Here is a 13,934-nt window from a genome sequence, read left to right on the forward strand (position 1 = left end):
ACCTAAGCTACTCCAAACTTACCTTATTAAATGGCACGGCGAACCTTTTTTTTTTTTTTTCCAATTCATAGCAAAAGGCCATCGAACAATTAATGCTTATACACACACACACACACACACACACACACACACATATATATATATATATATATATATATATATACATGAAAATCCCTGTATATATATTGCTAATAATGCTTGCTCCAAGATTAACATGAACACTACAAGAACAGCACAAAATAGGGTCAACAAGTGTGATAGAGATGGAAATTAATTCTTTCAACAAGGTAATAACTCTGTTCCTGATGTTGATGCTATTCGTTGGGTCCTCCGAAGAAAAGAAATCCACCGATTGCATATCAAAGTGCCTTATCTCCTGTGCCAAGGGGGACCGCGATTCGCCACTTATTTATTGCTTCTACGACTGCTTGAAGGGATGCGAGGCCACCTTGCGACACCCGCCCCCGATCAACTATTGTGATCTCGATTGCGTGACAGAGACATGCTTGGACCCTTATACAGGTATCCATGGAAACGCATCTTAAAACCCTAGATGACTAGGTCAACTGCATTGGCTTGAATCTATACAAAATTTCTCCATTTTGGGTCTAACGGGATGCATTAATGACCTATATATTTCTGAAGTCATATTGACAGCGTCCTCTTTATAATTTGATAGAAACTATTTTAACATACGACAACATTTTCGATTGGTCCTCCCAACAAGACAAGGTTGCTAGGAAAACATTTTGTCTAAGCTAATTAACAATTGCTATCGTGATAGATTGCGCCTAGCGCCACACATGATTAGTGTTATGTCTATATCTAAGTTGTCGGACTCTCACAAATCGCATGTGATTGAGGAGATACGTTGATTTAATCATCATTCAATGTTTAAAAATGAAAATGAAGTTAAGCAAGTACAGTAAAAATCCTAAGCATGTGTGCACTACATTGTGCCGCAACACGGGGTTTAAGAATCTGCATTCATCCAAAGAGAGAAATTTTTACCTGAGAATGGTATATGTATTATATACTCAGTTGAATTTGCACTGTAAAAGATGATGAGTTTCGTCTGAATTTTATACGAACTGCACGAGATATAGCGGTATATATTCGTTTGAGTGTATGTAATTCACTGAATATTTCTAACTCTAAATGATGCTGCCTCTGAGTTTCTTACCCTGCTTTTGATCATATGCAGATGCCAAAACGGCTAAAACCTGCGCCCGTGGATGCTCAAACATTTGCAAGCAGCCCGGCAAACCGCACTAATATCTAGAGGATTGCAAGAGCAAATAAATAAATAATCAAGACTTTTTGTACTTTGAGCCGTAATTCTTCCGTCCCAACCAAGACCATAAGTTTGAGGTTGGCAAACTCATTACCCAATGGCGCGAATGATAATCATTTTATTTTCCTATTTTTCATTTATTCTGTTCCTGAGAGCAGGTTTTGAAAAAGAAATCCGTTTGACAATACAATTTCATTTTTTTTTTCGGATAAATTTTTAGCCCAGAAATAGATTTGGAACAACTACTCTTCTTATCGCTCGCCCTCGCCACCGGCCGCTTGCCACCCACTGCCCGCCTGCCGCCGGGAACAGAAATTTAAGAATAATCTATACAACGAATTTCTATTCTGAGAACAAAAATTTTGTATCGTTATCAAATACTACTTTCTGCTCAGAAATTTGTCTATGGTATAGGAATAGAAAAACTTATTTCTGGCCAGAAATTGGGCCCGAGGAAGAGAACGGTTTTCATTCGTGCCTATTTACTGATAAGTCTGAAAGTCCTTACTTCTTTCCAAACGAAGTAGCAACTCGCATGAGCACAAGTGATCAGTCAAAAGTTCACATACAACACTTCAAACTCATTAGCTCATCACACAGAAGCACGAAACTACTCAGGACTAAGGATTTGTTGGATTCACGGAAAACGTTTTCCGGATTTTCCAGCATTTGTTTCCCGAAAAATAAACTAGTCATGGAAAACATTTTTCCTCAGTGACAAAACACATCTTCAAAAGTGAGGAAAATGTTTTCCTCTTTTCAAAAGAGAAAATTATTTTATTTCTATTTTATTTTTATTTTTTTGAAATCGATTTTTTAGTTATTTTTTTTATTATATTTTTTTTATTTTTATATTTATTTTTTATTTTCTTTCTCTCTTTTTTACCTTCTTGTCCGGCCAGTCGCTGGCCACGGTGAAGGCCAGCAACCAGCCACAGGCGAGCTCGAGCGTCGCCAAAGGGTGGCGAGGCTCGGGCCTCTCTAGATCGGTGATGCTTGAGGCCTCACCAAAGGTCAGCGAGTGAGCTCGCCAACCTTTGGCAAGGCCTTGAGCGTCGCCGATCTGGCAATGCTCGAGCTCGCCTATGGCCGATCACCAGCCTTCGCCGTGGCCGGCGACTGGCCAGAGAAGAAGGTTAAAAAAAAGGAAAAGAAAAAAATAAAATAAAAAATAATTAAAAATTGATTTCAAAAAATAAAATAAAAAATTTATTAAAAGTAGTGCATAGAGAAAAATATGATTTGATTTTTCATATCGAACGGTGGAAAATATTTTATGGGCCTTTTTTCAGATTTCAACCAAATATCGAAAAATTGTGTTTTTTTCTTAGAAAATGGCTTCCTGAAAAACATTTTCCAAAACATTACATTTTCCGCAAAACGAACATAGCCTAAGTAACCAAAATCATTCTATAAGATTTCAATTCGTCCATCATATAAATTGACAACGTAACATGCAATTCCTGAGCTTGCCAGTTGGTTTAGTATAGTTGCACGAACAAATAGTAAAGAAGTGAAAAACAACGGTCGTACATTAAAATCTCTTTTCTCTTGACTATAAACATATCAAATTAGTTTGCGATACCTGCAATAAAGATATGTATTTCCTAAGACCCGTATCCAACCAACACATTTCGTTCTCGGATGCGATAAGTCCATTCCGATTCGAACTCGCCTATGCCAGGCACTCGTATGTATTGAGCTCACATGTACCCACTACACTTAATGTTTAACAACATTTTCTTCCTACTAGAGCAAATATCAGTACTCTAATAAATCCTTCCGGCAATGTAGAAGCAATCGCGATCATCGGGTTTAGAAAAAAGTTAAATTGGAACCCATACAACACTAAAATAGATGATTGAGATCATATAATACCAGAAACATTGATTGTTTGATAGAACTGAGATGCCTTTCCCGCCCCAAATTCTCCCTGATCTGTGTCTTCACGAGATCGTGTTGTCTATGTCGTATTTTGGCGCTTCCTTATTAATTCAATCTTCTTATCATCGTCACCACCTAACACTGCTAAAATAGGGTTTCAGATCTGATTTCTGTCGAATGAGTCGCAGGGCGATGGGATAAAGCCACACGAAAGTTGTTGGGCCTTTTTCTTTTTCCTCTTAGACCCCATCATTTGCCCATTATACTTTAGAGACGAGACAGGTGAAAAAGAGGGGGGGAAGAAAGAAAACGAGAAAGATAAAGAGAAAGAAGCGAGCTTTGGCCTTTTCTTGTGTGCTTTCATAGTCCTTGGACGTGGATGTTCAAAGTCACCTGCAACCGTGACTCTGAGGCTTCAGTGCAACCCAGCTCACTTGAGAGAGAGAGAGAGAGAGAGAGAGAGAGATTGAAGCCCTTTCATGGCGCAAATCAAGGAGGGCATATCAAACTCCATATGTAACGCTTACCTACTGATGATGATAGTGATGAGCGATGAGGGGGATGGTTGAACATGTACAGTAACTAGGTGTACCATGGCTTCACTTTTCTTTTCATTTTGGATTAATATAACAAAAAATCCAAACCTGATACATTTGTGATAAATTTACCATCCGTTAGTTTCTGTTAAATTTTACGGTCAAATTGCTGAGTAGGATGACGCGATATACCAATTTTAGATTTTACCGTCCGTTTGTCATGAGTATACCGGTTTGTGGTTTTTCGTGATATTAATCCAAACTAACGGAGAGTAATTATCACAAATGTTTTCAAATTTAGGGTTTTTGGTAGTCAAAAAATTAGTTTGGGATAAATTTATCATAGGTGTACTAGTTTGAAATTTTTCGTGATCAAAAAATTAATATCGGGTAAATTTATCACAAGTGTACCAATTTAGGGTTATTTGTGTAATAACCCTCAATTGTAACCATGACTTCACTTTTTTCTTTTCTTTTTTCTTATTTCTACAGAATGACCTTGCTTTGTTAAATGATGCAAATGTACCCCATAACTAGACAAACATCCTGTCTTTTACTCAGTAAAAGTGGAATTTAGGACAATGTACATCAAAATTTGACAGTATTATGACAAGCATGCATTGTGGCGCTCCCTCTCTCACATTACAGACAGCTCACATGTCAAGCTCACATCATACTTTCCCCAACAAAAATACGCGAAATGCCAAAACAATTCACAAATCTAAATGGATAGACACGACTGCAATCCAAATCATGCCAAGTCTCCAAAAAGAGATTCAAAGATATAAGCTGGCATACATATGAAATCACAGGCGAGAGACTACGCGGGTCTCTGTAGCCACTTTATTTTCTAATGGAAAGTACGCCTTTCAAAGACGACAGTTTGCGAGAAGGACCAAAAGAAATGGCTCCCATGAAAAAGTCATCTACTCATGATATTCGGGGGAAGATAACATGATGATGATGCCAACGGTGGCCTTATATAATGTCATAATTCAACTCGAGACTCAAAGATACCTCCTCCAAGAAAGGCCCACCAAGAAAAAAGAAAAAGAAAGAGCATAAAACTCGAGACTCAAAAGAGCCAACTTGCCACCTTCTTCTCTAAACATCTCCCCCAAAGCTAGAGGAAAGCAGAGAAAAAACCCTCAAAGATTCTTGATTTGGCCTCTCGTCTCTTCTCTTTCTCTAGCCCAAATGCTGTGAAGAGCAGAAGGAGCCAAGATTTTAGCAAGATGATACAGTCATGTTTCAGCAATCCGAGCGCCGCCGCGGCCGCCGCCGCCTGCCAGTCCCCCCAAAGCCTCATCACCTCCGTATACCAGACCCACCTCCTCAACTCGCCCACACACCTCACGCTCACCTGGTCAAGAACCGTCTCCTCCCACATGCTCACCATCCACTCGTCGCCCCACCTCTTCTCCCTCACCATCTCCCTCCAGCCTCCGGCTTTCTCTCTCTTCAGGAGCCGGCCCGGGTCCAAATCCGTGCACCTCACCCCCCACCACCACAACCACAACCACGTGAAGATCAAGGTCCACTGGGACTTCACTCGGACCGAGTTCGCTCGCGGCTCGGCCGAGCCCGAGTCGCGCTTCTACCTCTCCCTCACATGCAATGGCAAGCTGGAGTTCTACCTCGGCGACCTTGACGGTGAGCACGCTCGGCGGCACGGGCTGGCCTCGGAGCGGCAGCTCGCCGAGCCGGCGACGCTCCTGTCGCGGCGAGAACACGTGTTCGGCAGCCGGGTCTACACCTGCACGGCTCACTTCTCGGGGTCGAAGCACGAGATCACCATAGAGTGCAGTGGAGGCGTGTTGAAAGTGAAAGTTGACGGAGAGACGAGCTTGGTGGTGAAGAGACTGGCGTGGAAGTTCAGAGGGAACGAGCGAATCACAATCGGCGCCACTGAGGTCGACTTCTTCTGGGACGTGTTGAATTGGGTAGGCAACATAACCGCGGGCGAGATCGGGAACTGCGGGTACGGAGTGTTTGTCTTCCAAGTGGGCGATTGCGGAGTGATATGGCCGGAGATGGTAGGGCCGGAGAAGAAGCTGATGAGGAAGAGCAAATCCTCGCTGGTAAATCCCGCCAAGGCGCAGAAGCCGGCGACGTTCTCGCCAGCGTCGCCGTCGTGCTCGAGCGTCTTGCAGTGGGCGGAGGAGAGCGGCAGCAGCGACGGGAGCAGTAGGAGCTCTTGCTGCTCATCGTCCACGAGGTCAAGCGGGAGTGGCACCGGAGGGTTCTCTTTGATGGTGTATGCTTGGAGGAGTGAGTGAATTGATTCTTGAGATTTCTTGTTTCTTGTTTTTTTGCTTATCTTTTGGCGATTAATTGATTTTATGTGAAAATAATATTGCTAATGTTTTGTGAGATAAGCCTGTTGTGAACTTGTGAATAGAACAATCTCTTCCTCCTGCATTTTCGCCACCTTGTAACTTTGCGTCGCTATGGTTCTTTAGCTTCCATTGTAGTAGTCAAGATTTGGGATCAAGAGATGCCACATTCGGAAGAAAACTAATCTGAAGTTTTCTTTGCAATTAGTACTGTTAGCTGAGAGGGGAGGCTATCCTATTGTCCAATGTCAATTGTAGAGACTAAGATTTGAGATGTAGACGTCGAGGTGATAGGGGTAAGAAAGCTACTAGTGAAATAAAGGGCACATTTAAAATGAGATCCGACTTTAGAACAGGAGCTTGTGGCAGCTAGAATGCTGATGTTTGTAACCGTCATCCGAATTATCCAAAACAAAGACAAGGATCGCCATCGCCACGGCGATTTCGTGCGAAGCCGGCGATTTTGACGATGTAGTAAACGTCCCACGTCGAAAGAGACTCGGATTTTACATAACTTAGAGGAATGGATCGCACGGAGTAATTAAAGAGGAACAGATCAAATTCGAAGTTGACCCTTTTTCGTTAAAGTTTGATTTGCAAGTGCAGTAGCAGGTTAAGAGGATGAATTGGTGAAGATCTACAATGAAAGGGAACGTTTTAGAGCTTCCGAAGCTTGGGCCACGGGATGAGAATCGTATTCAAATCCAAAAAGCGAGCCACACACCCACACATGGGGCCCGGGAAAAGGCCAAGTTCTACAATCATGAACGCGCTGCACGCATCGCTGCTTTGGATGCTCCCAAAATAAACTAAACGGGACTACCTCATCATCATGTGAATTGAAAATTGCAGGTGCTGTCTTTTTATCAGGCTTCTTTTTGTTTAAGTTTTATGAAGCTTGGACTTTGTGTAGCAGAGAGCATAAGGTAGGAGCCCTCATCACCAAAAAGATTATTCTACTTTGAGTTCGGTCACATTGCTCCCCAACCATCATTACATGGGGTCGTGCTCGTGCTCTTTTACAATCATAACAAGCTCCTTTGCTCGCATCCAATGGTGGCTCCAGTCCAGCAGCAGCATTCCTCACTTTCTGTAAGACATTTGAATTCAAATCACCATGCCGGCACGTTTTTCTATGTTTAGAGGCACGGCTCGCGCGCTTCCGAGTCGCTCGCCCTTACCCGGTTTAACCCCTGGTGCACACCACACATGCGGTCGGCACATGTGAACCCTTGAATTGCTTGCACCAGAGGGGTCAAAAGGATGAGTGTTTGTATGCACTCAACCAGGCTCACATGCTATCGGGTGCATGAAACAATGGCTCACTGGTACATGCATCACTGTGCAACACTGGCAGTTGGAGATCCTGAGATCTGGTGGAGAACACGGATTGAAAAAGACGAAAGGAATGGGATTCCCATCTCCGCTCATGGTTTTGGCCGTCATAGACCACAACATGCGCTTCATTAATATGTCAAGTACACTTAAGCGCAGTTAGACCTCAAGCTGCATTTGGGGTCAAAGTCAAACTTAGAGAAAGAATGAGAGAGAGAGAGAGAGTACTGTCAGTTTTGTACAATGTTAAAGATTCCAGATTTCATTGATGCTTCCATGTCTTTTTAAGAGGAAGAAACTGCCGTCACAAGAAATGGAATTTTCTAGTCGGAATGCATGTACCGAAGATCCAAGCCTAGATGTGCACGTTCGTATGATTTATCTAGGAAGGCCAAGTGCTCTCAGTGAACTTTATAAATATCAAATTTGTGAAAAGAAAATTTCCTTTCTTTGGGCTAAGCGTCAAAGAAATTACCTGTACAAACCGAAAATGAGAATATCGCCTATACCTTGTCGTTCGGTAGGGTCTGGTGACAAAATGCAAAAGGTAACATGTGACCTAATTTGTTCCGGAGTATTTCAAAACAATAATGGCAAGAAATGTCGACATGGAAAGCAAAAATGCATCTTGCATATCACCTTTTCTTCTGTATAGACAATGATTAATCTGGACATCTCTTTCAGGCAGCAAAGTTTGATGTGATGATGGTATCGCAGACCGTGGACACGATTATAAGTACTTTTTTTAAGGTTTTTTTTTTTTTGTGGACGAGGTACTTTTTTTAAGTTTACCCATGCCATATAGTCTTTCACCAATACAGCTTTCTCCCTGCTTCTCACACTAGACAACACATGAATAATATATTAGGCCTAAACTAAGAAGCCCATTAAATACAACGTAGCAGTTCATAACTTCAGATGACCGAAATATAGTAGAACTTCCTCTGAGAAGCCAAAAGAGTAATAACAAAGGTGGTAGTTCTATTTCACCATGATACTACTCGGAGAACACAAAATTGACAAAATATTGAATAATATATATACACCTGAGTGAGATGACACATCCTTTGCATACCCAGCAATTTACAAGTAGGTCTACAAGGTCTTTGAACTTAAATCTTTAGACAATTATCTCTGATAACACCTCCCTTCAGGGCCAACTGTAAAAATGTAGGTCCATGTCTTTAAGAGTATGATATGGAGACAATAGCCAGAGGGACTATTTTGAGTCTGTTCCATAAAGTGGGCAGCCTTTCTTTCTCCAACCATAAGCGGCCATAAAGCCTTTCCAAGAGTTGCAGGCACAACTTACCTTCAATCACTTGGTCTGCCAAAGCTAGGGGTAAAAATCTGGCCAATTGCTTCTAGAGCAGAAATATTCCAACTTTCAGCATGTCTAACTATCTGCAGAAGGGGTTACACTCCCAATTAGAATGATTTCTTGCCAGACTAGAATGAACTCAAACAATGAGATGTCAGCCAAAAAAAAGAAAGCTCACTGCAAAGTTGTCGTCAAGTTCATAAACAGTCTTCCCATCAATTGAAATGAGAGGTCTCCAGGGAAGTTTTAAGTAGGTTCTGCAAGTTGAGAAATTGTTTGAGCCACTCTATTGATAGACAATGATATGTTAATAAATATGTCGTAGATATTTATTTCAATCGATCAAGCAAGTCATCCATCTCCATGATTTAGCTCCACCTAATTTATCCCCAGGTCCGATCCCCTAGAGGAAAGAGCAAATAGTGGAGGATGCAAACGGTGATCAATTAAAGTACCTGAGCTTCCATCTAGCCAAAATGTAAGTCTCATCATCACCCTGTGGATACAGGTAAATCAGCGGGAAATAAGAACCAGGGTTCAGAACAATGATGAAACAAATCTGAAGAATCTAGTATTAATTACTTTAGCATTACACATATGAGCCAGTAATTAAAACAATTTCACACGTGTCATAAGACAGATTTGACCTCATTGAGCATTTGCAAGTTCCAAACAGATGCTAGCAAGCAATGACATGTCCTTAGAATTCATTGAGACAGAATTATGAAAGAATTGTTTTTATCATCATTTGTACTGAAAATGAAATTTGGCAATCTCTTCTTTTCCTTAATTAACGGTTCATATTCTCATTAATGGGTTAAATTTTTTCCAGTTTGCGTATGTGCCTGCATGCAAAAATATGGTGTCACACATGCGCATATGCATGATCCCATAGATAGGAAGGGAATCCCTAGCACTGGGTATCCGTAGAAAGTGCACCAATCAGACTAATGGGAGAATCATCGGTCGCCATCCCTCAATTCTACCATCGGCACTCATGGTAACAGAAATGCCAAGTTCGACCTGAAAGTGGGTTGGTTGATGAAGATAATCTAGTTATGTCCAACACTGAACCAGATTTGAAATTACAAAGAGTTAATACCTTTTGTATACTGTGTAATATTATTGATGGATGGTCAAAGAAAGGAACAAGTAATTTCAAGTTGCGCTCATACAGACCCTTACCTGAACAGCCAAACACCGAGGAATTAGTTCATTTCTCATGAGGATGTGTGCTTTGTGTATATGCACATATATTAATGATTAATAACAGCTCAGTTCCTTCAGAAGGCTAATCACATGGAGGATGGAAAAAAAACTGTATCCAGTTTTTTGGACAAGCAATAATAGACTTCAGAAAATGTACTATGATATGATAAAGCCAAACTGGGTTGTAAGTAGCTTGAAGGATATGAATTGTATGGACATCAAATACATAAACAAAATCTAGTCATGTTCATTTGCATCTTATTTCGAAGAAAAGATGTTGCCTACAGAAACAGAAAACCGCAAGACTAGTAAACACGAGCACTTGTCTTCTTTGAATAATTTCTTGGGAACAATTGATAGACTCGTCCAGAGAAGATTAGCAGATCAGATTTGCTTTAACAGGCATATCAATCAAGACAGGTTCTACAAAGTACCGAAAGAAGCAACAGTACAGGCTTGGACAGGATGGGATATGACCAGGGAGGCTCTAAATTCATGACATCAAAGACCAAAATTAGAAACCAGACAAGTCACCAAGCAGAATATACCCAATGACATCCCCATACAAGAGAGGATGAAAATGTCAAGTTGAAAGTATTCTATCAATGTAAGAAACTCTAGGAAATAATCATCCTAACCAGCCAGAAGTAAACCACTGAACCAAAATTTTAGGGCTCTATCATACCAATTCCTCAGGAAAAAGAGTTCTGACGTGTGAATTCACTACATAATTCAACAAAGAGTATGAGCATTCGGCATGTAAACACGAGAAACTGCAGCGCACAGGATTATTATCTTACCCCGGAATCTAATTGTTGGATCTTCGAAAATGCAATCTTCAGCGTAAATTGCAGAAGAAAATACTCCTGTTTTGAGCAAAGCGGTCAGTATACATAGAAGCACGGCAAGAATGAGTTTCATTGTCCGTCTTAAACTCAGAACATTTTAACATCAGTTCCCTAGAGTGCCCAGAAACAATGAGCACGGGCCTAGATTGATGATGGGTTCTTTATTTTTAAAGACAATTCCTGTAAATCTCTTTTCTTCAGATTATCAGTAATCCATCAATTAAGCAAGTTTGATTTTGGAGCATAATCAGACCATTTTGTTCGTTGCCAGTAAACATACAGAGTAAAGAAAGGAAGTCGAGGTACCTGTGACAAAGTAAGCCTTCTCATAATCAGACGTGAGGATCATCACGACATCATCGACACTGGAAGCAGGAACCCCATCTCGCTCGTCGTCACTCACACTCTCCAAACTGCAGAAAGTCAAAAACACATTCAGAAGAGAGCAAGATCGACAAACGAGAAGCATCGTTACCAACTCTCTAACGATTCGTCGCTCGTCCAAACTCCATATCTCCATCTCCATCGCGAGAACAACTGTGAATCGCATCGCCCGACATTGTTCCAGGGGCGAAGAGGTATCGAATCACCTGTCGCCTTTCACAGGAGACAAAACCCTGAGAATCTCCGTGACTCCGCTCACGGCGAGCTTGATCAACTTCGGCGCGGCACCGTTGCTTCCTTCCTCGCCGGTCGATTTCATAGCGCGACAGCATCGCCGGCGACGAGCATTCTGAGAGTGAACAGCGTCGACGGCTCAGAGAGAGAAACAGGGCAACAAGGAAGAAAGAAAAGCGAGCTCCGCAGATCGAGAGATCGGAGCTGGAAGAGAACGCGGCCGGGCAAGCGGGAAGCTTGGAGAGCCACCACCGTCGAGCGCGGAGTGATCGGAGAAGGCCCCGCGACGCGGGCGATTCCCGCCATTTCTGGTCCAGAGGTTGAAGATGAAGACGCCGATGAAGAAGATGAGCTTCCGGAGATTCGATGACGGAGACGGATCTAATGGGCCGAGAAGCAATGTTCGGAATGGGCCTGACTCCTATGGGCCCAAAGAAAGTTGACCTCGTACTGATGGAGAGTCAACGCGGGGCCCATTTGAATGTCACGATGCTTTGGGCTCGGGTGACTAGGCCCAAAATGAAAATTGACCTCTCCTTTTGCCTTCGGCCTTGATTTCGTTTCTTTTTTTTTTTTTGGATTAATCAATTGAAGCCAATGTGTGCTCCAATCTAAATATAATGCAATCATGGGAATTTATCCATCTCTAGTTATTACGAAATAACCTAAATTGTTACGCGAAAATACTAGTGTGGTTTAAGTTTATCTTTGACGCCGTGGGAAACTTGAAGTTTTAACATGAGGTGTTGCCCGTCAATTGCAGCAAAAACGATGATCTTTTTATGACAACAAAAAAAAACATTGATATTCACATAATGATATTTCACCAATGAAAAAAATTATTGTCTAGAGCCTAATTTCCGTACATATGTGTCGGATTCTAAATGACTCATGCAACTTTATGTGATAATTTGGTCAATCAATATCTTAAAGTGCTTAACATTGATGGCAAAAAAAGAAAAAAATCACTTAACATCTTTACCTATGTAAGTATGTTATGGTAGAGTCTTCTCTAAGTGTTGTCTTTTATGTGTGCCACCTAAGGACTGCATATGATTAAAATGGCCCTCCCCCCTCGTTGTATGAACAGGCTTTGGTACTTTCTCTGTAATATAGCAGCTAACCAGCAAAAAATAATTATCTACTTAATTGCCAAGTTGAATATTGACATTACATTTACAAAACTGTAGCAGGTTATTACAATTTCTAGAGAACCGTCTCACCAAACATACAAGCTAGAAAGTATCACGACACACCCAACATCAACTAAAATTTTCTAACGGTAGACTGTTTAATGCAGTTTTCCGAAACAAATGTTGCAACTTTGATAAGCTATTCGGTAAACATCTCGATGCTGCAACACTTTCAAAGCTGTAGCAAGCTTCCAATTCAGCCACAGGTATACCAAATGGCCGCGAAACCTTATAAATCTCCTTCTCTCCTTCACAACCCTCCTAACTTTGATTCTAATTTTCCCATGACAAATTTTTCTTACTCCAGCAAATCCATCTAAGTTAGGTAAACTTGCATTCATTTAAGAGCTCGCTAACCTCACGGATTTGCGATTCTGAAGACACAGGTGGGTAGCCTAAACAAGATGATAATCACATTTTTGGTGGTGTAGATGTGGAGTTTCAAGCCAATGTGGTGCGCCTGTTTCATACAAGAACATTCTGTTTCTTTCAATCTACACCGATAACAGAGAAAATCATCACTCGACAATGGAACATATCAGCTGCAAAAGTGTCTCTACTCATGCATATGCTTTGAAGCAGACAACAACGCAAGAACAAACCCCACGGCTTCACTTATTTCGTGGGCATTAGCAAGAAACGACACTCACAGTTGTGACGAGGATGTTTACTCGCCAATGGCCTTCTTAGCAGTCTTGAGATCCTCATGGAAGAACATGTCGCAGTGGCCATACCACTTCACGAGGAATTTCGTGTCCTCGTGATACTTCACCATGTGCACATCCCCACCAGGCGTGAACAAGTAATCCCCTGCCACCAAGTCGTACCTCTGCTTCTTGGTCAAGTTCCACACGCTCATCTTGCCTTTTCAGCACCGCCTGATCGTGTGCAAACGTGTGGTGATGCTGCGGTTCGACGCTCCCAGCCGTGAACCTCACGGTTGCCATTATCGGGGGCTCTCGGATTATCTTCACCGATCCCCCGGGAATCATGTCGAACAGATTCGGCACCCCGCCCTTCGCCAGGCAACAGATCGCACACGAAGCGCAATCGTCCGGCCCTGAGGTCGGCGCGCGGATCTTCCACATTTCCATTTGGGCTCTGTCGAGCAATTTCAGGACGTCACCAATTGCTATCAAAGACTGTTTAAAATTTGACCGTTGTTCAAACTTTGCTCTTGATCTTTTATTTCCGCTTTAATTTGGTAAAGAATTGTTTAAAATCACCTATTCACCCCCCCTCTAGATGATCCTTGCTAGCCTCCTAAGCAAGAACAACGAAACTTACAAATCAAGCTAATGATGATGATGATTCCTCACTAATGGCCTTCTTAGCAGTCTCGAGATGCTCGTCGAAGAAC

General features: G+C 41.9%; 3 protein-coding genes and 1 pseudogene across 5 annotated transcripts; 2 read left to right on the forward strand and 2 right to left on the reverse strand.

Moving 5' to 3' along the window:
- The first annotated feature begins 226 nt into the window (after positions 1-226).
- LOC130137548 (uncharacterized) lies at positions 227-1,419 on the forward strand. Its single transcript, XM_056309111.1, has 2 exons — positions 227-522; positions 1,205-1,419. The coding sequence occupies exons 1-2, from the start codon at positions 264-266 to the stop codon at positions 1,273-1,275; spliced, it is 330 nt and encodes a 109-aa protein (XP_056165086.1). The 5' UTR covers positions 227-263; the 3' UTR covers positions 1,276-1,419.
- A 3,317-nt stretch (positions 1,420-4,736) lies between these two features.
- On the forward strand, positions 4,737-6,235 carry LOC115680908 (uncharacterized). The gene has a single exon (XM_030604745.2). It carries the CDS (start codon positions 4,950-4,952, stop codon positions 5,991-5,993), a length of 1,044 nt encoding a protein of 347 aa, XP_030460605.1. The 5' UTR covers positions 4,737-4,949; the 3' UTR covers positions 5,994-6,235.
- A 2,166-nt stretch (positions 6,236-8,401) lies between these two features.
- On the reverse strand, positions 8,402-11,762 carry LOC115680978 (uncharacterized). Of its 3 annotated transcripts, none has more exons than XM_030604818.2 (8): positions 11,631-11,762; positions 11,354-11,496; positions 11,070-11,176; positions 10,716-10,781; positions 9,809-9,891; positions 9,162-9,202; positions 8,885-8,963; positions 8,402-8,789 (listed from the first exon to the last, which is right to left on the reverse strand). In XM_030604818.2, exons 1-8 carry the CDS (start codon positions 11,685-11,687, stop codon positions 8,700-8,702), a joined length of 666 nt encoding a protein of 221 aa, XP_030460678.1. In that variant the 5' UTR covers positions 11,688-11,762; the 3' UTR covers positions 8,402-8,699. The 3 variants fall into 3 exon arrangements, with proteins under 3 accessions (XP_030460678.1, XP_056165810.1, XP_056165812.1); XM_056309835.1 differs by having other exon boundaries at positions 11,634-11,729; XM_056309837.1 differs by having other exon boundaries at positions 11,535-11,725.
- A 1,246-nt stretch (positions 11,763-13,008) lies between these two features.
- LOC115680979 (DNA damage-repair/toleration protein DRT102-like) lies at positions 13,009-13,692 on the reverse strand (annotated as a pseudogene).
- Positions 13,693-13,934: the final 242 nt, after the last annotated feature.

The sequence above is a fragment of the Syzygium oleosum genome, unplaced genomic scaffold, assembly GCF_021117445.2.
Source record: "Syzygium oleosum isolate NSW1041296 unplaced genomic scaffold, Sole_v2.1 Sole_v2.03, whole genome shotgun sequence".
Lineage (NCBI taxonomy): Eukaryota > Viridiplantae > Streptophyta > Magnoliopsida > Myrtales > Myrtaceae > Syzygium > Syzygium oleosum.

Bases quoted from the DNA above. Each gene is read 5' to 3' on its own strand.
- LOC130137548 (XM_056309111.1), top strand. From the start codon at position 264: ATGGAAATTAATTCTTTCAACAAGGTAATAACTCTGTTCCTGATGTTG. The intron at 523-1,204 runs GTATCCATGGAA...GATCATATGCAG, and splicing joins ATGCTTGGACCCTTATACAG to ATGCCAAAACGGCTAAAACC.
- LOC115680908 (XM_030604745.2), top strand. From the start codon at position 4,950: ATGATACAGTCATGTTTCAGCAATCCGAGCGCCGCCGCGGCCGCCGCC.
- LOC115680978 (XM_056309837.1), bottom strand. From the start codon at position 11,687: ATGGCGGGAATCGCCCGCGTCGCGGGGCCTTCTCCGATCACTCCGCGC. The intron at 11,177-11,353 runs GTGATTCGATAC...GACTTTCTGCAG, and splicing joins TCTCCTGTGAAAGGCGACAG to TTTGGAGAGTGTGAGTGACG. The intron at 8,790-8,884 runs GTGAGCTTTCTT...CCCCTTCTGCAG, and splicing joins AACTTGACGACAACTTTGCA to ATAGTTAGACATGCTGAAAG.